This window comes from Cryptomeria japonica, chromosome 4, assembly GCF_030272615.1.
Source record: "Cryptomeria japonica chromosome 4, Sugi_1.0, whole genome shotgun sequence".
Taxonomy (NCBI): Eukaryota; Viridiplantae; Streptophyta; class Pinopsida; order Cupressales; family Cupressaceae; genus Cryptomeria; species Cryptomeria japonica.
The window spans coordinates 768,121,495-768,144,891 of NC_081408.1; the positions used below are offsets into that span (position 1 = coordinate 768,121,495).

At 39.9% G+C, this 23,397-nt stretch overlaps 1 protein-coding gene across 3 annotated transcripts in view; it reads left to right on the plus strand.

Moving 5' to 3' along the window:
* Positions 1–21,471, plus strand: part of LOC131074831 (rhodanese-like domain-containing protein 9, chloroplastic) — a 115,886-nt gene extending 94,415 nt beyond the window's left edge. For 2 of the 3 annotated variants that reach the window (XM_058011541.2, XM_058011543.2), the window contains exons 4-7: positions 5,176–5,261; positions 5,386–5,490; positions 21,104–21,165; positions 21,246–21,471. In XM_058011541.2, coding sequence (XP_057867524.2) covers positions 5,176–5,261; positions 5,386–5,490; positions 21,104–21,165; positions 21,246–21,269 — 277 coding nt within the window. In that variant the 3' untranslated portion in view covers positions 21,270–21,471. The remainder of the gene's footprint in view (positions 1–5,175; positions 5,262–5,385; positions 5,491–21,103; positions 21,166–21,245) is intronic. The other variant, XM_058011542.2, reaches the window with a different exon arrangement.
* The last annotated feature ends 1,926 nt before the right edge of the window (positions 21,472–23,397 follow it).

Here is a 23,397-nt window from a genome sequence, read left to right on the forward strand (position 1 = left end):
CTACCAAGCCACTGTATGGCTACCAAGCCACCGTATGGCTACCAAGCCACCGTAAGGGTGACCCTACTCACCGTACGAACCCCAAGGCACGTGTGACCCCAGTCACCGTACAGCCATTCAACACCATACAAGTGAATCCTAGTCATCGTACGGTCACCCAACCACAGTACGGGTATCCCTTCCACCGTACGGTCTACCAATTTTTAGGCACCATACAGGTCCGGAACATTACAAGAGCTGCCACTTGAGGTTGAACAAGCCATTGATCCAATGGTGTTGATAGTGAACATTGGGAAGAAGTTGAATACCATTCAAATAGAGATCATGGGGAAGAATTTGAACAACATCATCATTGATGGAGGATCAAAAGTCAACGTACACGAAGATACATGGAAGTCCCTTGGGAGCCAATCCTTTGGTCACCGACATTTCAACTAGTAGGCATTGACCAGCGTGGAATCAAGCCTTTGGGGACACTGATGACACAAAAGGTGATTATTGAGACCCAACAATTCCTCATGAATTTTGTGGTCATCCCATTGCAAAAGAAAGTGTATGATATATTACTCGTGAGATGATGGTTGGTAGCAGCCAAAGCTGATAACAACTGGAAAAAGAATACAATCTTTGCCTTCATTCAAGTCATAGTTTAATGACCATCTCCACTCATTCAGCGATTTTTGGTTTCTATTGTACAATAGGCCTCATTCACCCTTTCTTACGACCTCATCTCACACGACAACCCACACAATTTAACGTACAACATCCCACACCACACAATGTACTGATTCCCTACATTGTATGCCACACGTTCGTGGAGCCTCACATTGTATGGCCCCATTTCCACATCGTACGAAATTTGCACATCCTTGTACATTGAACCCGTCCTTACCTCATATGGTTGACGAATTGCTTCATCGTACGGTGGCAACCATCCTCTCAGCACTATCATGCCATACGACATTCTTAGCGCCCTCACATTGTATGATTGTCCCTTGCACAACACGGGTCCTAGAATAGCATATAGAGCGCTCACCCTCAATGTTTCGTCATTTGGCACACATTACAATAACATCGGCATCCCTTCACCGTACGATAGTATCAATTCCTTGTACAGTGAGCACAATGCTGCACGTGTGGTACTGCAATGTTCACAAATCATTGCTTTTTTCCTCTTTAAAAATCATGAAAATGATGTGCGACATGGAGTTCTACATGGTTTTGAAGGTCTTAATTTGGGCTTGGTGGCGGGAGTGCTGCTCCTCAACCCTGCCCTGTATTGCGATAGGGAGCAGACCAGGGGTGCTGCCCTTAGACCCCCATTTCCTTAATTTAAATTGCTAAGTACACTACAATTTTAAGTTTGCAAGGTACACTTCCAAGTTAACATACAAGTCTTCATCTACAATATTGTCATTATTTTTCCTGATTATTACTTGATGTTTATTTGTCATCTACAAGATGACTTTTTCTTTTGGGGGGGATGATGTAGTCAGCGTACAATGTACACTTTCTGTTTAATAATATTGGTTATCTGACTATGTATTAATTGTTGGCTTTGGGTAGTTATAAGTGTTGGTTGGTTGATAGTTGTGTTCCTCTTGGCAACTGTCGGGTCCTTTAAATATACTGTGTATCATCAAGGAAAGTAGTATGATCTAGTTGGATCAACTCCGATCCCTGGCTGACCATCTCTAGTCTTCTTTTGTTATAATTTTGTGTGTGAATAAAGACATTTTCTCTTGTATTTGGTATGCATTGTCATCTTGATTATTAATTAATGTATTTAATTTATCAGACGTAGTAAACAGCTTGGTTGCACCACATATTATTCCTAGCTGTAACTATGGTAGCAATTGTACTAGTTTATAGATTTTTTTGACGAGAGATACATAGTACAGAAATCATTTGTTTATAGCTACTATACAAATTGCTGCCATAAAAATTGAAGGTTTTGTATTATTTTAGGGTACCATATGAGACAAAGAAGGCTGACCATAATATTCTAAAGATTGTATCTTATTTTCCATTGGCTGTTATACCTACCAATAAGCTGCATGCTGTTTACTAAATAGGTTGCAACTACTAACTACTAAAAGGGGATAACAACTTTTATGGTTTTAAGACTTCATTTTAATTTCTGTCATACCCTACTGTCTTGTGCCATACATGGTCAAATGGAGTGAATAATAATTATATTTGGCAGCCGTACGTCTTTGGTGCAAGCCACCATTGGATATTAATCTTCAACAACTTCAAATGTTTTAAAATATTAATTTCTGGTCTTTAAACTTCCATTCAGATTTCAGAAGGTATCATTCATTTTTAGCAGTTGATTATTGCTCTAAATCAGCCATACAAGTTAGAAAATGTTGTACATTTATTGTGTTGCTATTTAACATAATATACTACTATTTGGTAACCATTTTTAGGATTTGATAACTAGTTTTTCAATTCATTAGAACGACATTTTCATTGTATAGATTTGTGTGGCTTACCACTAGAAATAATATAAGATTTGTAGTTGATTTCAATACTGTAAATTTGGAAGGATAGCACACCACAACATTAGCAAATCAATCTTATTTCCATCATTAATAATTTTGATGTTAATTTTTTGGTCTCCATTAGATTTAGAATTTGTATTTCTCTTGCAAGGCTTGCCATCGGAACTAGTCTCAATCATTTTCAGTTATAGCTTTTAATTAATTTGGAAAGCTTGTTTCTAGAGTACACACCTTTATTTTCAGATTGTTGTAATAGTTTGCGATATTGAGTTGTGCAGCTTGCCACCAACAAACATATTAATATAATGTTATTCTAATCCTTTCACCATTTGTTTTCACCTTGAATATCTTGGGATTTTGGTGATCAAAAGGTGCTAAGGTTTTCTGTCATGCCTAACTTAATTGATCTTCACTTATTGTAAAGCATACATATAGCTTTCCAATCTCCTTATATCATTTTTACTCTCAAACCTCCCAACTGAAATTACTATGAAGTGCTAAGGTTTTCTGTCATGCCCCCTGGATCTGATCTTCTACTATCAGCAATGAAATTGTCTTACAAGGTAAGACTTCACAATTTCATGAGGCAGAAACCCATCAATTGTCTAACTCTCGCAATCGGGGTTGATCATCAATATCAGCTTGAAGGATTGATTTTCTCTTTCATTAATGCAAACGGATTGGTTCACAAAATTATTAATTAGTGATTAATAGACAAACGGCTAAGGGGAAACAAGTGCCTCTTGGTAAATGTAGGGCTGCGACTGCATTAAAAGAGGTGTCTCCTCTTAGCAGGCTTAACCTTGGGGAAGGACGTGACTACTCAGCATAGGGGAGGGATATAAGAGTCACTCCATCATCCTAGGGAGATCATTGAACAGAGGATAATTACTGGTGAAGGCGCCAAATACACAATAGATCATCTGACTTATATCGTGTAGCTTTCAACAAGGTGGAAGATCAGATCGATTGTAGATTCATTTATTGTTTGTTATCAGTCCAGAACGGAAGGTTCTGTGTAAGCATACCAAGTAAGGAGGAAGCATAAAACATATCTTTTATGATTATAACGCCTTCAAGAATCATATCACAGGCATTTAAAGATAAAGACCAGGAAGAGTGTATCATTCTTTATTATTCTCTAAAAATTAGTGCGAGACTCTAAGGTGAATTTCTGAGAAAGCAATCAGCGTATAAAGGAGATAATCATAGAAAATTCAGTTTACATATACATATTCTGATCCTAACATATACTCAGTCATCAGTGATCAAACTTCTTGTATAAGTGTATTTTCTCAAGAGGAGGATTCTGATCTTCTTTCATATCAGACTGAACCCACTTAAGTTATTATTGCACACCAGCATATTACCATCAAGTCATTATTTACAAGTGGATCTCTTGTACTAAGTTTAAGGTTCTTATTGCAAGTTGAACATATAAATTTGTCAAGTAAATGTTAAAAATCTCTATAATTCAATAAGGGGACATTACATTTTCATGCTCGGGTCATTGTGAAATTGCAAAAAGTGAAAAAATTCAGTCTGGGACATTACTGAAAACCATGATGTTGTATTCTTGTTTATCTATAATCCTTTTTTTAACTCTTTTACCACTGCAAATACTAAATCTATTGATTTGGTCTCCTTTTACTGATTTACCAAGGTCCTGGCAATAGAATCAAACTGTTAGCAATAACTGAGCGCTGATCAAAGGTTTGAGACTAAGTTACTTTTCTCTCTCTATTTGGGGAAGGCTATTCTCTCTTTTCTTGAGGGGAGCTTTTTCTTTTTCAGGGAATCTCTATGTACATGGGTACCTCATCAAGCTTCATCTGTTGAGATCCATCTTATCATCCACCTAAGCTTCCCATGGGGGGAAGGGGGGTGTTAGTGCAAGTTTTTATTTTCTTTGTATGGAGTTTTCCTACAATTCTATTTAAGTTTGCTTAGGTTAATAAAGTGGGTATTAGTGGGAGTGGAGTGAGTAGTTGACATCTTCTATGGAGTTACACTTTCCTAATTTCGAATGCTTTTGGTGTACTTTCTCTATTGATCATACTTGCCACCTCCTCCCTTTCACTTAGTCTATATATACTCACTCTCCTAGCTTATATTTACACATTCATTTATTCTTGTAGCCTCATGCTTTTGAGCTCTCCTAATGTTCTTTTTCTCTTGGAGCATTTGTATTTCTCTTGTTGGAAAATAACTCTGTAATGCTATTTTGATTTTAGATCATTTGTATTTGCAGTTTTATAGTTTCTATTTCCTGCCATAGATCTTGGGTTATTATCTGTTTTATAGATTTTAACACTTTTCTAATGTGGAGAGAATTTGAACCTTTTTTCCTTGCACACATCAATTTGCAAATGCCCCCTCTTCAGTTATTAACCATTGTAAATGCTTTTATATATGTAGTAGAAGCATACAAACAATCCTTGTTAACTTGCTTCTATTCATAAATTCCTATTTAAAGTCTGAATCAAATAGTGAATTGAACTTCAGGGTCTGATTTAACTCATCTCAGCACACAATGAAGGGGATTGGTAACATAGTCTTGTGACTAATAGCTATACATCTAATGCTACTTACAAAATTCCTTTGCCATTTGTGAGTTTTTTTTGGAACTTTACTTCCATTGCTCATTCATTTTCAAAATACTTTCCAGATCAGGTGTTGCAACAAAGGAGTTAGAAGCAGCAGGATATCAAAACCTTGCCTATATTACATCAGGTCTCCAATCAGTGAAACCGGGTAGGAAAAGAAGTTTTGTATTATCTAAAATGGGTGAACTCTTTGCATATGACTTAAGTTTTTCAAACACTGGACGGACATTTAAGCAGAGTTTAAGTTGGTGCCAACCTTTTCTTTGCTGCAGGTACATTTGAGAAGGAAGGACTAAAGGAACTACAAGATGCAGGCAAAGCAGGTCTAGTTACAATTCAGGGGAAGGTATCAGCTATTCTAGGCACTGTTCTTGTTAGTAAGTATTGGCCAAGCAAAATGTCTATAAATCTATATTTTTTTATTTGAGGTGCATAATGCAACATCGAATCTGTTCAATACATAAGAACAAGCCTACAAGAAATTAAAATAAATGTGATGTTGGTATCCATTGTAATTAGGATGACAGTAGATATTTTGTTGAATTTAATAACAAGTTGGGCTCAATATGGGTCATCTTTGGTTCAGGTGTTTCCTTTTTACAAAGCATTTCCATTTGTCCCCAAGGCCTAGATGCTTCTATCTTGTTCTGCTTCAATAGAAACTGTAATGCCTTTGCGAATTTTTTCTGAGGTCCTGCCCTTTGTTGCTACTTAACAATTTTATTCCAATCCATGGGATCTCTTCATCTTCTTTATGAATTTCACCTTGACTTTTGCACATAGCATCTTGATACCTTTTTTCTTCTTTCAAGCTTTTAACTTCATAAAGCATTTTTTTTTTTGAAAGGAAACTGGATAAAACTTTCATACTTAATATAAGAGGAGAGGTGTAAATAGAAAAGATATATAGTTTTAAACATTGAAAGAATGAACGCATAACTATAACGGAACATATAACCTGGGTAAACGCATTTGAAAAAAAGAGCCAAACTTCAAATCTCAAACCAAACTGTGTTATTGACAATGCAAAGAGGAGTTACAATATAAATACAGAGTCGAACCTTCACACGAGATTATATAAATAGGCAAATCTAGAGATATTTTGATAGCATAGCAATAATTGCAAAATTGAATTGTGGAACCTTCATTTCAAGTACCCAATAAGTAGGAGAAACAATACACAAAACCATCAAATGGTAATTAGGAAACTATGAGCTAAAACCATTCAAAATGTGATGTCCAAACCCCTAGTAAATATCCAATGCCCAAATCTCAATATTAGTCCATAAGGTAAAAATAACATATTCCTTACACCTATCATAAGCTCGTCATAATCCATTCACCAACTTGGACAGCTCCATTTTAGCTCCATTATTTCCATTCAAAGATGCCTTATGATTTGTCATTATATTCATCATAAGTTAGTCAAGAAGTGTAACCCTATATTACAACTCTCTTATGCATCATAAGTTGGTCAGCAAATTTAACTCTCTTACAACTCGTATGCATTATAGATGCTCTTATATTTTTGATGTGGGAGAACAAAATTTTAGGGGCCATAACTTTTGATTTAAGTAGTCAATTGAGCCCCCCCTTTTTTCAAACTGAAGGTCTTAGAGAACTCCATCTTATCATAACAAACTTGCTCTAGTTAAGTCCCATTTCAAAAAAAATTCAAAGCCAAAATCAAAACCTCTATAGCCCCAAAATTGCATTTTTGTGTTCTTAACATTAGGATGCAAGGTTGAAACACCCTTCCTAACATTCTTCCATTTGTCTAACACTTTGCAAGAGCAAATAGAATACCTACATTGCCAACTTTCTGCTAGGGGTCAAGAGGTCCATAGACTTATTGCACCACCTAAACTTCTTTGTCTTGATTGGCTTTGATGAAGCATTTACAACATTCTCTAGAGTATCAACCTTCTCCAACATCACCCTTCTCATCCTCCATATCACAAACAAAATGATATTTGTACATTAGTTTGTTTCGTCTACATGCAAAAGTTAGGTTCTTCCTCGAGCTAATCGCACTTTGATTGTTAGAATAAAACCTAATTATTCCTTGATGCGACCCAACATTTGAACTCAATATTAGAAGTCATATAGTCTTTTTAGGTGTGAGTAACTGCTATGCACTCTATCTTTGCAAGAGATAAAGCAACCACAACCAATTTCTTGTTCATCCAAGTAATTGCACCACCAAATAAGATAAACACATAGCCACCAGTAGACCTTCTACAGTCAACATCCTTTATCCCATTTGAATTCACATAACCTTGAATATTCAATGAGTGTTGTATATTCGAATAATATCTTTAGTTATTTATTTAGTGGTCAATATTGTATCTTAGTGTAAATATTAGATGTTTCTAATTTTGTTTTTGTTATCGTCTATTTCATAATGGAAACATCGATCTTGTAATCTATAAATGATTTTGATCATTTATTTAATTCATTCATTATTTTACCAATTACCTGTATAATATGGTTTGAAAATTTTGTAATTCTAATTTCAGATTAGTGAAAATTTTCTCGAAATTGTTCCAAATTATTCCTGTAAGTTTTTCTTCTCTGCCAATTGCGTTCAAGGGTTTCCGTTTCGGTGTTCACATGAGAACTTACATACTTAATATAAGAGAAGAGGTGTAGATAGAAAAGATACTTAGTTATAAACATAGAAAGAATATCAAATGAAAAGAGGTTGGAGAGAACTTACATACTTAATATAAGAGGAGAGGTGTAGATAGAAAGATACACACTTTTGAACATAGAAAGATACACAGTTTTGAACATAGAAAGAATGAACATACAACTATAACAAAGCATATAACCTAGGAAATCCGTTTTGAGAAAAAGCCTAGCTTTTAAATTTCAAACTAATTGTATTATCAGTAACACAAAGGGCTACAATACAAATTCAAGCTCAATCCTTCACACGAGTATAGACCGACTTATAAATTTGGAGACATTCTAGTAGCATAACACTAACAGAAAAATTGAACTATGAAACTCTAATCTTAAACACCCAGTAGTAAATAGGAGAAGCAATACATAAATCTATCAAAATGGTGATTAGGAAATCATGAGTTAAAACTGTCCAAAATATGGTGCCCAAATCTCTAGTCAAAATCCAACATTCAAATCCCAAGATGAGTCTATATGCTAAAAGTAGCAATTTCTTTACACTTGCCATAAACTTACTATAATCCACTTACCAACTTAGTGTTTTGCCAATAAAGTGTAATTCAATGCATTGCAGAAATAATAGACATGACAGAATACAACATGACAGAATATAAAGGAACTCAGATCTTCATTGATTCATAATAATGTCAGTACAATGACAATGACCATACTAATTCCGTCTCCATGACCAAGGACTCGCTAATATATAAAGGTGACCGGTCAGTTACCCGGTGTCAACTGTTGACAACCGACGGGTTAACTGCCGTCATTAACTCTAATTACATTAAATGTCTTATTGCTTAATTACCCGACAACATCATCCCCCCCAAAAAGAAATGTCATCTCCGGATGACAGACAACAAAATGGGAATGATATGCCTACAATAGAGAACAACTACGAACCCCACAAAATAACAACTACACACAGACTACTGAGGGGGTAAGGGAGGCGTCCCTGATGGTGGAGGGGCTGGGGCTGCTACTGCCAACTGCTCCCGAAGCTGTACCACCTGGTCGGTCCGATATTGGAGGTCCTGCTCAGCCTGCAACTGCTGCTCCCGGGAACTCCTCACTCGAAACACTGCCTCCATCAATTCCTGATGCTTCGCCTCCAACTCGGCTGCTAGGGTAGCAACTCTCGATTCTGCTGAGGCTCTCTCGTTTGACTGCACTGCCAACTCTGCCTTCACGACACTCAATTCTCCTCTCACGATGGCAAGGATCTCATCTGTACTCCTAGCATGGGTGCGCTGTTGCTCTAACTCTGTCTCCAATGCAGGGATGCGAGTGGCCAACTCCTCCTGAGCCCTATCCGCCTTGAGCTGAGTCTCTCGAAGCTCGAGATACCTATCTCGTACAGCCTGCTCAATCCATTTGACCACAGACTGTGTCTGACTCCCTCCGGCCACCTCCTGGCTCTGCCACTCTGCTCGCATCTCTGGAAGATCAAGCGTCGACCATCCATGCTGCTCAAAACACTGCTGAAATGCCACTGCTACTCCAGAAGTAGCAAACGCAAGGAGTCTCCGCAAAGTGAGCTGTCCGACAGACTCCTCTACTGTCGAGGCAACCAGTAACTGAACCTCCTCCTCCATCTTGGCTAAGAACTGCACCATGGCAGTAGGTCTCCCCTCTCCAATCCGTCCAACCTGATGCTGCTGCTGCGGTGATACCGCCCCCTCCTCCACCAGCGGTGTCTTTCTATCGCCCTGCTTTCTAGTGCCACTGTCCAAGTCGATAACCCCTGGAGGTGAAGGAATACAAGGGTAGGAAGGTGTGGGTGGTGCCTGCCTGCGTGGGGATGAAGGTAGAGCCGCATATCTGTCTAGCCATGAATCGACATCGTCCCCCGTTGGCCTCTCCTTGACCGTCCTCTGGGCCTCCTCTGTCCTAGGTTCCGTCAGGATGACGGGCATGTGTACTGGTGCACTCGCTGGTGTCGTCATCTTGGCTGTGATTGGTGATGGCTGGACTGGTGGAGGCCGAGGATGCATTTGACCAAACCCAGGTATGGGGAGGGTAGAGATGGTACCCACTGTGACTCTAGATGATGCCAATGGTCCTCCCTCTCCTCCGATGGTCAGGAATGCTGGAGTAAATACCACCTGGCCGGTCCTGCCAGCTCCCCCTCCAGGCATTCCACGATGCCCCCTCGGTACACTTGCCAACGATACTGTCTGAGTGGTGGGGGTCTCCTGCGGCGATACTGGCTGCTCGGTCTGTGAAAGCCTGAAGGTGCTATCTTCCTTTGAATCATCCGACCCCTCACTTTCCTCCTCACTAGTGCCATGTCGTCCTGAATTCGTGTCACTGGCCGACACCACTACGTGGACCTGTCTCCTCCTCTTCCTGCTAGTCTGTCCCTCGGCGGTAGTCAAAATATCCAGCTCTGACCAATAAAATATAGCTGGCTTAAGGGAGTCGATGCTATCTCGCGACTGCCATACTCTATGGTGTGGTGGCACCTGTACCCGCACGGAATCTAAAAATAATCCGATAGCGTGATGTGACATATAAAATACTTTATGTTTTAGCATCATGCAGTCGTGGGCTTTGTCTGATAGTAGACTGGCCCAATCATACATCGTGCCCTTTCTGAGTCCTGCCAAATACTCTCTCAAAATCATCAAAGTTAAATGAAACAATGATGTCAGTGTGCTGGAAATTGAATGACGATGTGCAAAGTTCAGGATCATATGTTTTAATCATTTGTCGTAGGCAGGGTTTGAATTCCTTAATATTAAAAATGGGCATCTGAATAGCATCATGGACCCTAGCTTTTGCTAATTCAATTTTTACCTCAATATCTGACGGGCTCGTGGCATTTTCCCACCATTTCCTGCACACCGTTCTAGCGAAACCCTCAAATAGAATTGCATTTGCGGTGACCTGCGTAACTCTTCCCTTCCCTGCATCCTGTGCAATTGCTTTGCCCTTGTCTTGGTCGCCCATTGCTATAGCAGGTTTCTTTCTGGCTTCCTTCTTTGTTTGCTCTTCTCTTTCTTGCAATTTCTTCCTCCAGTCTAGCTTTTTCAATCCCCTAGGTTCAGTCGGCATTAATCAAAATAAAATAAAAATTCCTTGTTTGGGGTTCGATTTGTAACTGTTTCGAGCCTTAACTGTCTTTCGTTTTGTACGGACTTGCCTTGCTAATGTGGTACGGCTGATTTGATTGTACGGCTATCACTCGACAATTTTCTAACTTGGCAATTTCTTGAGTATTCATGCCATATAAAACACTTAATGACAAAAAAATAACTTTAACTTTTTTCTGTACGTCGCTTTCCGTACGACCGTATGGATTTTTTAATTTAAAAAAAAACAAACAAACTCAATTCCGTACGATCGTACGGATTTTTTAAATTTTTTAAATTTTATTTTTTAAATTTCCATACCGTACGACCATACGAACCCACTGTACTGTTATTTTCGTACGACAGCATTTTTATATTTTTTTTTAATAATTTTTTTTTTAAATTTCTCGTTTTTTTTTCCTACGGCACCGTATGGGGTCGTACAGACCTACCATATGGTCATTTCCATACGACCGCACTTACCTGTCCGCCTGGGCAGACCTCGTCTCTTGCCTCCGTTGGTGATAGATTTTCAACTTGGAGCCATTTACAGCATCAGGCACCTCCATCCCGTCCATCGTCCACAGCTTGATGGCTCCGTTCGCGCCAACTTCGCGAATCTTAAAGGGACCTAGCCATTTTACCCTGAACTTGCCTGGCTTAATTTCATTTCGACCATTAAACTTCAATACCAATTGCCTCGGGGTGAACTGCATCCTTCTTAAATGTTTGTCGTGCCAGACTTTCCGTTGTTGCTGAGCTGTCTCCATCTCCCACTGTGCCATCGTCCGTCTTTCATCCATCTTATTCAGGGCATATAGTCTCTCTCGGAGGCTTTCCATGTCGCCTAACCTGTTGTCAATGGCAATTCTGAGACTTGGCACCATGAATTCCACTGGCACCACAACCTCCTGGCCGTACATTAATTGGAATGGTGTCTGCCCAGTGGTTACCTTGTAAGTTGTTCGGTACGCCCAAAGTACCAATGGTAGACGCTCCTCCCAGTCTTCCTTCTCAACCCCGCAGGACTTATAAATTACTGACACCATGATTTTGTTGGTCGCCTCAGCCTGGCCGTTTGCCCGAGGATAGTATGGACTTGATAGAGAATGGAAAATTTTGAATTCGGTTGTCAACAGCCGGATAATGTGGTTTACGAAGTGCCCTCCTCTATCACTTGTCAACTGTATAGGTATTCCGTACCGGGTGATAATCTGTTCATAAATGAATCTCGCCGTACTAACGACGGAGTTGTCTGCCAAGGCCCTCGCTTCGACCCATTTGGTCAAGTATTCGGTCGCCACGACAATGTATCTACATCGTCGGGCCCGACTTGGTTTCAACGGACCAATGAAGTCTAACCCCCATCTTTCGAACAACTCTTGAGCATTCGACGGGTTGAGTGGCATAAAATCCCTCTTTAACGGTCGTCCAGCGCGTTGACATGTATCACAACTTGTCACCCATTCTCTGGCATCATTATGCACTGTCGGCCACCATAAGCCTGCTAGTAAGACTTTCCTTGCCGTTGTGTCCGGTCCCATGTGTCCTCCTGCGACCCCTTCATGTGCTTCTCTCAGGACTTCTGGGATTTCCTCTTCCAAGACACATCGTCGTAGGATCTGGTCAGGTCCCATCTTGTAGAGAAGGCCATTTATAAGTTGGAACGTTCTGCTTCTTAGTACAAGTTTTCGTCTTTCGCCTGACGACATTTCCTTAGGAAATTTTGAAGTTGATAGGTATTCGCCCACACTCGTGTACCAGGCAGGAAGGATGACAATGCAGAAGAGATGGGCGTCCGCAAAATCCTCGTTAACACCTTCGACCGGCTCTCCAGACTTGATCCGTGATAGCTGGTCGGCGATGACATGGCTCTTGCCAGGTCTGACAATGATGTTGAATGTAAATTCTTGTAATAGCAACAGCCATTGGCTAATCTGCCCCTGGATGATTGGCTTGTTCACCAGGTACATCAACGCCTGGTGATCCACATAAAATGTGAATGGTGTCGCCAATAGGTAATGTCGGAATTTCTGGACGGAGTATACCATCCCGAGGGCTTCTCTCTCCGTCGTGTTGTAATTCTTCTCTGCTTTTGACAAGAGTCGGCTTGCAAAATACACTGGGTGGTCTAGCCCGTGGCTGCCAACCTACGCCAGTGTGGCCCCTATGGCAAAGTTGGATGCGTCGACATGTACATGGAACTCTTTGTCCCAGTCTGGATATGTCAGGATTGGCGCACCTACCAACCGTGACTTTAACTCCTGGAAAGCCTCTTCTTGGGCCGTCCCCCAGATGTACAGCTCCCCCCTTCATGTCAGCATATCAAGTGGGTATGATACTTGGGCAAAGTTCTTAATAAACCACCTACAATACCCAATGTGTCCAAGAAATGACTTGACGCCAGTGACATCGTCGGGCGCCTCCATCTCCACAATGACCCGTACCTTGTCAGGGTCGGTCTTTAGTCCGGCTTTGCAGACGATGTGCCCTAGTAACTTGCCTTGAGGCACCATAAATCTGCATTTCTTGGGATTTAGGGCGAGGCGGGCTCGTCGGCATCTTTCCATGCATTCGCCAAGTGCGGCGAGATGTGCCTCTTCCGTGCTGTAAATGGACCAGTCGTCCAAGAATGCTTTGAAGTTTCCTACGGACATTTTGTCGAAAATATGGAGGATTATCCATTGGAAGGTAGCTGGCGCGTTGCACAACCCGAATGGCATCTGGTTGTATGCATAGACACCATCTTCTACGACAAAGGTGGTCTTCAATTTGTCCTCCTCTGCAATGGAAATTTGATTATATCCGGAGAATCCATCCATAAATGAATAAATTTCATAGCCCGCTACTTCCTCGAGGATGGTGTTTGTGAATGGTATGGGAAATGGATTTTAATTGTGACAGCATTCAAACACCTGAAGTCTACACAGATTCTTATCTGATCGGCCTCCTTTTTCAAGGATATCACAATGGGTGATACCCATTCGCTGGTTTGGACCTTGAAGATGATTCCTGCTTCGAGCATGCAGTCAATTTCGTCATTTACCCTAGCGGCATAATTTTTGTTCATCCTGTATGGCCGCTTCCGTACAGGCACGGCTCCGGGAACCAGAGGGATCCGGTGTACACAAAGTTCTTGTGGTACCCCTTTGAGGTCTTTATACGTCCAGGTGAACACATCCTTGTACTCTGTGAAAATTTTGAACGCCGCCGTCTTCAAGACCGGATTCCAATCGTCGCCGACCAGAATATTTTTCTGTTCTGAAGTTTCTCCAAGGTTTGTAATTTTAAGTGCGGATTCCTCATACCTTATGGGCTTACTCTTGTCGAACTGGTGCGCTGGTGCGTCATCCACCGGGGCATCCCCTTCCTTGTATTGTCCGTACTCTGGCGGGAACTCGTTCTCGTCAGGTTCTTCTTCGATCTCCAGCACATTGCACCCGTACAATAATTCATAGTCTTCCATTTGCCAATGGAAGAGCCCTCTCAAAGAATCCGTCTCATCCTCAGAATAGGCTTGAATTCCTAAGATGCCTTCGTCATCTGGTTCCCTGCCATCCTCCCCTTCGTCCGTACCGTCGTCCCCGTCGGACTTTGACTCTGATGCCAACTCTTCACTGACCAGTTGGGTTTTGAGGTCAATGATATATCTTCTGCCGGCCTTTTCCATGGACAAGGTGTTCTTTTTCCAATTGTGGTTTGCTTTTGCCGCCACCAGCCAGCCTCTGCCAAGGATGGCATCATATCCCTTCTTCTTCAATGGGATGACCACAAAGTTCAAGACGAACGACTGTGTTCCGATCATCACTGGCTACGCCATGAGTGTGTCAAGCGGCTTGGTGCCGTGTTGTTTTGCTCCCAATAAATTAAAGGTGGACGGCCAGAGAGTAGGTTTGCCCAATTTTTTCCATGTTTCCTTTGGCAAGACATTTACTCCCGACCCGCCGTCGACAATGGTGTCGATCAAGATGGTGCCCAGTATACCCATTTCCATCACTGCTGGGTGTCTACCATTGTTGATCGTCAGGGCTAATGGGTCTGTCGTTGTCTCGCCAAGGTTGTCCCTTCCATGTGTTGGTCGGCCGACTGGGGTTATCAGTACGGATTGCAGAAGTGCTGTTCGCAAGTGTGGCATACTTTCCAGGAGATCCTTTATTTTGATGGGTATCTCGACCTGTAGCAGTTGGTTTATAATATTTGTTTCTGCTTCAGAGCGAGAAGTACCTGCAAGCCCGTGTGCGTCCTTGTTCGTCGACATCTCCTTCTCTAGTTCCGCTTGTGCCTCCAGTGCCTTTCGTTTTTCCGTACAAGGATCTGGGTAAGTGGCCGCTTTCATCTTGGATCTTGTTATGGCGAGCACATCCTCCGTTTCTACATTCAACAAATTCACTCCAGATTTCGGACAGTTGCCATCGTCATGGTCCCCCGGACCGCACCACTTGCAAAGTTTTTGTGGCACTTCCTCCGCCGTACAGTCCCTAGCAAAATGCCCCCATTGGTTGCAAGCCTGACATTGTATCATCGGCCGCCCTTTAGCGTCGTATTGGATTCGGCTTCTATTATTAGTATTATTATTATTGCCTCTTCCTCTTCGCTTCTTGTTCCGATAGCCGCCAGACGACGCGTTGTCAATCGCAGGCTGGGACGTGCCGGCTGGCGCAGACGGTTCCGTAAAGAGAACCTGTTGGTTACGGGTCCTCATATTGTATAGACACTCCTTGGTAAGGTTTTCCGGCAATCTGACAAATATCACAAAATGCTTTCTTCGGACAAGACCCCTTGGTGTGTCCGTCGCTGCGGCAGTCCGTGCACCATAAATCCCCTTCGTCGGCTTTGCTTGTGCTTCCTTTGGTCGCCTTCATCTCTCTCATCATTCGCTCCATATCTTTCTGGAGAGCCCGTACCTTCCGATTAGACTCGTCATCACTGCTACTGCTTTTGTCAGAAGAGGAATCGTCGTCTGACGAGGATTTCTTTTTCTTTTTCTTGGACGTCTTCTGCTCGCTTTCTAAATCCATTGCCCTATTATAGGCGTCGATATATGAAGAGGGAGGTACGATCTTCATTTTCCGTCCAAGAGACGTCTTCAGACCTTCCACGAACCACCGTTGTTTCAGTCCGTCTGCGGGCTGGTTCTCCATTTTTCCTAGCAGCTCTTTGAGCCGCCGGCTGTAGGTTCGAACCGTCTTGTTCTTCCTTTGTTTCGTGCTGTAAATTTCGGCTACGATCTCATTATCGTCTCTTAGGAGACGAAACTCCACTTGAAATTCCTTCATCAAGTCAGGCCATGTGCTAATTTTAGCCTTCTCCGTATTGGAGAACCAGTCGATGGCCACGCCCCTTAGGGTTGCGGGAAACTGTGTTACCCACTCATCCTGATCGGTAACACCATTCGCTCCCCAAATTGTTTCACAAGTGCGACAGTGGAGGACAGGGTCTTCTTTCCCATCCCCATGGAACTTTGGAAGTTTTTGTTTTTGCGCCATGCCTTGTCTTTTTACTACTGGTGGCTGCTGTCCTACTCCGGATGGGTTAGATCCTGTAAGAGGTGCTTGACCGCCATGCCCCGGTGTCCCTCCGACACTCCTGGCAGCCCCGGTGTCTTCTCCCTCCCTTGCCTCCTCCCCACTTCGTGGAGTTTTCCTAGCCTCTAGTGTGCGTGACAAGTCCCTCAACTCCCTCAACTGAGTTTTAGTACACTCTATCTCACGGCGGGTTTCCGCAAGTAACTCCTCCCGACACCGTGGGTGGCCGTCGGCCTCACCGTCCCCTTCGGAGTGTTCCTCCTCCCTTTGCTTATACCTCCGTCGCCTTTCTGCTTGCTGTTCAAGGATCAAGGCACGTTGGGCTACTGCACATTCATCTATATACTCTTGCTTATTTTTGTCTTTATTCAATGTATTGGGCATTAATTCCCTTACGGCTTTATATATAACAATGACATATAAAAAGTAGAAAACTTTTATTCATTCATCCTATGGGATACAAGTCTATGTCAACAATATGACATAATTATTACAATGCGTGTTCTTTATTCCGCCCCGTACGGCTCAAGGTTCAAGTGTCCCGTCGCATGCCATCTTGTTGCACTTCCCAACGACGGTTGTTTTCTTCATACTGTAGGAGGATCTGTTGGCGTCGTTCTTCGCAAGCAATTTTCTCCAAGCGAGCCCGCTGTGCGAGTGAAGCCTGTGCGAGTGATCGGGGGAGGTGGTTCATCAACTGATTCACCGCAGGGCTAACTTCCAGTGCGGTCCACACGGCACTTGTTGGAACTTCCGCCTCCGTGGCCTCTCTTCGGACGTAGGTTTCGATGGCCACCTGAAGCAGGATTGAAAATTCCCTCGTTGTAGTATCTTCTCCGTCGTAGAGCTCTGTTCGTGCGTCGTCCGCCTCAGGGTTAATCTCGCTCGTGGGTAGGCCCATCGTGTCCATACGCCATCCGCTCCTTTTCCCGAGTCTGTCTAGGCAATGACGCCAAATGTTCTGCCAATAAAGTGTAATTCAATGCATTGCAGAAATAATAGACATGACATAATACAACATGACAGAATATAAAGGAACTCAGATCTTCATTGATTCATAATAATGTCAGTACAATGACAATGACCATACTAATTCCGTCTCCATGACCAAGGACTCGCTAATATATAAAGGTGACCAGTCAGTTACCCGGTGTCAACTGTCGACAACCAACGGGTTAACTGCCGTCATTAACTCTAATTACATTAAATGTCTTATTGCTTAATTACCCGACAACACTTAGGTGCTCTATTTTAGCGCCATTATCTCCATTCAAAGATGTGTTATGAGGTGTCATACAATGTGTCATATGTTGATAAAAAAATTTAACTCTTTTTTCTAATGTGTTGGTTTTAATTTCTTGGCCAATCCAAGAAACATGTCTTGTAAAAAAATTGGACGACTTAGAGAGCTCCATGTTGTAACCAACTTGCTTTGGGTAACATTTTAACTCTTTTTTCTAATGTGTTGGTTTTAATTTCTTGGCCAATCCAAGAAACATGTCTTTTAAAAAAAAATTGGACGACTTAGAGAGCTCCATGTTGTAACCAACTTGCTCTGGTTAAGGCCTTTTCAATATATGTTCAAGAGCAAAATTGATCTCTATAGCTTAATGATTGCATTTTAATGCTCTTCATAGTAAGATCCAAGGTTGAGATGGCTTTTCTTACATATTTGTGATTCCTTAACCTTGTAATCTGGTTGTCTTTAATCGTGACCTCTCTAAATTGTCTCCAATTTTGTTATCTTCTATGACATTTTGATTTGCATTCCTCGTGTAATTTTTTAATGTAATCATTGAAGGATATCTCCTTATCTTTGTTTGTCAAATCTCTGTTCACCAAGGATTCTCAATATTTTTTAGGCCTTTCAAATTTTTTTGGTAATGGACTGGCATTGAAGGCCTTTGAAATGTCGGAAGAAACTAATTGTGGTATAAATAATTGGGCAGATTTCTGCAATAGTGTCGAATCCTTTGGAGACGATTCAGATCTCGTTCATCCTTTAGAAAAGATGCTATTATTTTATTTGGCCTTCATCGTCTAGTTTTGTACGTAAAATGAAACCACTTTTGTTGGTCTCATTATTATTTGCCCGCTTTTCGTTTTGACGTTATTCTATGTTTTGTCCCACTAGAACAAAACTAGCAGGGAACTTTGTGTTTCAGCAATGGAATTGGAGTGCTCGCCGATTGAGGAATTAGAGTTCTCGTCTACCTTCAACTCAGGGGATGAAATTCCTCAAATAGCGAGTAGCAATTGCCAAGCCCCTGTGCAGGAAGGCGAGTGCGGCAGGGCGTCAACCTGTCAGCTATGCCCTAATTTGTGTTTTCTCATTTAATTCTTTTTCAATTTTTAAAAATTTACATAGGGAAAGAGTATCAGATACCATTCATGTTTCAATAAGGGTTCACTCCTTGCACATCCAACCTTCCAATTACTAATTTACAAAAAAACAAAAAGCTCACTAGTAAATTTCACATATACTAATAGCTGTTCATTTTTTAACATTGCTGGATCATAATTGGTCCATTTGTGCACCTTTATTGGTATCCATAGCACATGTATTGCCAATTTTAAGTCGCAGTTATTGGAGCATCTTTAAGCAGGTTTCGGGCTACACTTTGAAATGTGTACTTTTTGACCCTTGCATGCATAACGGATCACACAACGAGCATTGTTACTACCTAGAAGCCAAAACAATAGCTATAAGCAGTTAAGCCGCATGCAAAAACAACAATTTTTTTTTTGTCAAAATCCAATTTACCATTTAGAATTTGTGGGTGTACAAAATTAGCTGTAACGGCCACCAATAGACTTCCGCTAGCATAATATAATATAATATAATTATAATAATTATATACAAATATTTATATTATTATTATTTTTAAATTCAATTTTAGATTTTTTATTATTTCAAAAAATTAATATTTTTGGTTTGTTGTTTTATTTCTCAAAAGATTTTTGTAGCTATGATTTTTCCTACTCATTAGAATCTGTATTTTAAATGAGTACATAATTCAAATTATAAAACTTAAATTGCTTATTCAATTTTTGTTGTTGTATTGTTATTTTAAGTTTTTTTTTCTTTTAAACTTATGATTGTTTGAGACTATTTAATTTTCATTAATTTTTTTAATTTTTCTGTTTCTTCAAGTTCATGGTAATGTGCATCCATAGTTATTAGGAGACCCGTCTCCTACCCTGGAGACGCGTTCCGGTATCGGAGACGTCACCGGAAACTTCTTGACGCATAAGGTGCTTTTGGCTTCCGTCTCCAGCCATCTCCGAAGTCTCCCGACCAAAAATTGACGTCTCCTAGAAAACTTAGGGCAGCATGCAGCAAAAAACAAAAAAAAAAGAAGCAAATAAATAAGATAAGCTTACAGCAAAGCAAAGTTGTAGAGAAATGATTAATGAGGAAACTGTTTCGCAGGAAGACAAAAATCCATGCAAAGTTATAGTGATCGGATCTATTGACAGTGTAGACTTTTTGAGAGGATTGAATTCTTATCATTGTAATAGTCTAAAGAGAAATTGCCTTTACTATTTAGTTGACAATATTGAGTGTGCTCAACGTCTATATTACCTTACTTCCACTAAACAATTTAGACTAGCTATGGTATCAGCAATATAAGCAATTTTAATTTCAACTTTTGTTCAATTTTAAAGTTAATGTTTAACTTTACCACTCTTCTTGTTTTCAAAGTTCTCTCTTGTTGAAAGTTGAAACCTTTCAATTTCTTTGCACAATTTACTTACCACTTCTGTTCTCTGCTTAACTCGCATTGATATTCATCATTTGTTTTGCTTAAGATAATTCATTACCATTTTTTCTGATAATTTGCTCCACACTTGCCATTCGTTAAGCTCACTCATTTTAGCAGTACTATGCTCTTCAAGTTTTTGAAAACAATTTTCCTCCAAATGGCCAAATCATCAAAATTGACTACAAATTCAAAGTTTGCACGAAAACATGAGCAACATCAAAACAAACTTGATATAAAAGACAGTATGAAGAAGTTACACCAGTTGAATTTGTTCTTTTACAAAACTAGACCTTTCCGTGACACTCAAGCTTCTTTATTGAAACCTAGTCACCCATATGGTCTTAACTGGCTGCTTGTACTCCCCACTCTTTAATAAAAATATCATCTTTCAAGTTTGAATTCAAGATCCAAATTTTATTCTAGAAATTGTTTGCTAAATTAAATTTAGTTTGGGACCACCACTTCCTAATCCCATTTCTGAGATTCAGAAAACAAAAAAACAAAATGCAAGGTGTTCGTGTGTGCAGCCTGTGCCTGAAAAGTTCCAAAAGCTATATCAATTAGTGCCTTACACAGAAAAGATAACATAAGAAGTGACCCACCTAAACGTCCTCGTGGTTGTGAATGAACGGGTGACGGTGAATTTCTTTTTTTGTATTTGCTGTTAGAAATCATTTCACAATTTGTAGTTTTAATTGATGATTAAAAAGATTGTTTGGATTAATTATGATTTAATATTTGATTTTGACTGAGGCTGTCATGAGTAGTTTCGTATTCTAAATTTATCTGTTTTTCTCAAATTACTACGATGATGCACACTGCTGTTAATTTTTTTTGGGGGTTATTTAAAGCCATTTGTGAAATATCACTTAGATGATGCTTAGCCTACTTAGAGAACAGGATTAACTTGCATTCCTTGATACTTATGTTTTGCAGTTGTATTATTTTTCACAATTATTTTCCCCGATCAGGCAGAGAAGCTTCTACAGATGAGCCATGTAAGTTTTCCTTTGTGCATTTTTTCTTTAATGAGGACCTTTGACAGGTGTTGAATATTTTCATGTTGTATGCATGGCAGTTGGTGGAGCCAAACTCTCAGTAACATGTGGAGTAAATGTTGAAAGACAAAGCATTGGCTTTGATTTTTGGATTGTAAAATAATTTTTTTGGAACTCATTGATATTTGTTGATAGCAAGCATGTAATGTAACTTTGAAGAAATATGATTTAGTGCAATGTTTTGGGGATTGAATGTACAGTGTTATCTTTCCTCTGAAATTAGCAGAAAGTAGTTGAAACTAACTATTTAATTTGTTCCACCCAATTTTAGGATGGGGACTGCAGGAAATAGGGGACTTATTTTTAGGACAGCAGGGAATGAAATTTGTTTTGGACAGCAGAGGATGACAATAAGAAACTAAAAAAATACAAATATGAAAAAACAAATCATACTATGATACCTTATCATATAAAACATGAGAGCTGAATTGGGAATTCGGTCGAGCCATACATATAAATTACATATATATAGAAACTTAAAATAAAATGTTATCATATCAAATTTTGCTTGCTACACAGGAGTTTAGGGGACGTTTTCAAAATGTTCCCACATAACCAGAACATCCTCAGTACGGAGATACCCAAAAATGAGCAGGGCATGCATTCCCGAGTTTCCTTAATGCGACTATAGCTTTGCTTGAATGATACACACACCATATGTTATTCGGATAAGCTGGTCACTTCACAGTCCGCTAGCTTCCTTGTGTTCATGAGTCTAATTCATTCACAAGCATGTGTTTGATTTTTGAGCGTCGTGTGAAATGTATGAAGAAAATTTCTTTTGTATCACACGGTCCATTATATCCATCTTCATTAAATTTTAAGATGGAAATGCCCAAGATAGTGGGATAAATTTTTTTTATCACACGGCCATTTATATCCGTCTTCAATAAATTTTAAGATGGAAATGCCCAAGATAATGGGAGTTGCCTTATGATATAGAGAATTCCGATTTTGAGAATTCGTTGGAAATTAATAAATTGGATATTTTGGGACATATGTTCTGTGTCTTGGTTTAAAGTTAACCAAGATCATCACCCGGGCCCAAACCAGTTTCGGAAGGAATGGGCATGAGATATAGAGAATTCCGATTTTGAGAATTCGTTGGAAATTAATAAATTTAATATTTTGGGACATATGTTCTGTGTCTTGGTTTAAAGTTAACCAAGATCATCACCCGGGCCCAAACCAGTTTCGGAAGGAATGGGCATGAGATATAGAGAATTCCGATTTTGAGAATTCGTTGGAAATTAATAAATTGAATATTTTGGGACATATGTTCTGTGTCTTGGTTTAAAGTTAACCAAGATCATCACCCGGGCCCAAACCAGTTTCGGAAGGAATGGGCATGAGATATAGAGAATTCCGATTTTGAGAATTCGTTGGAAATTAATAAATTGAATATTTTGGGACATATGTTCTGTGTCTTGGCTTAAAGTTAACCAAGATCATCACCCGGGCCCAAACCAGATTCGGAAGGAATGGGCATGAGCTTCAAATATGTGTATAAGTGATTAAGGCCGTTTGTTGCAGTCGAATGGGCATGAGTTTTAAATATGTGTATAAGTAATAGTTTGCACAACTTTCTATGGATATAACCTCTTTAAACACTACATCACAATCATTAGCAATACTAAATTAGAGCTGTAAAATTCTTTGAATTTATTTATTTATTTATAGAGAGTAAGTTTTGTTATCGTCCATAGGATTAGTATAAGTTTTTGAATTGATGTTTAAGGTCATATTATATGATTAATTCTGATCCATTATTAAGATAATTTAATAAATTATTTCAGAATTTTGTAAATGCATTGTTTAACTATTGTATAATTTGAAAAGGTTCAACAAAATGAAGGAACATACATCAAATTTTGGGTAAACAATCATATCAACTTCTTGACTCAAATATTCAAATATTTGTTTGTTTGTATTACAATATGTATTTCATGTTTCTTCTTTCAATAAAATAAATAAATCTGAACTTTATGGTTTGAGAGGATCTGAAGACTATTTTGGCACCAATAGTCCAATATAGTAAAGTCAGTCAAGTCTCAATTCCTGTCACATTCAGAAGAACGGATATTATGACAGAAGTGCCCAAAAATTTGGTATTCCTTATCAAAATTAGGCAGTAAGATGAGTCAACATAAGTTATCCCGGTGGCAATTCATA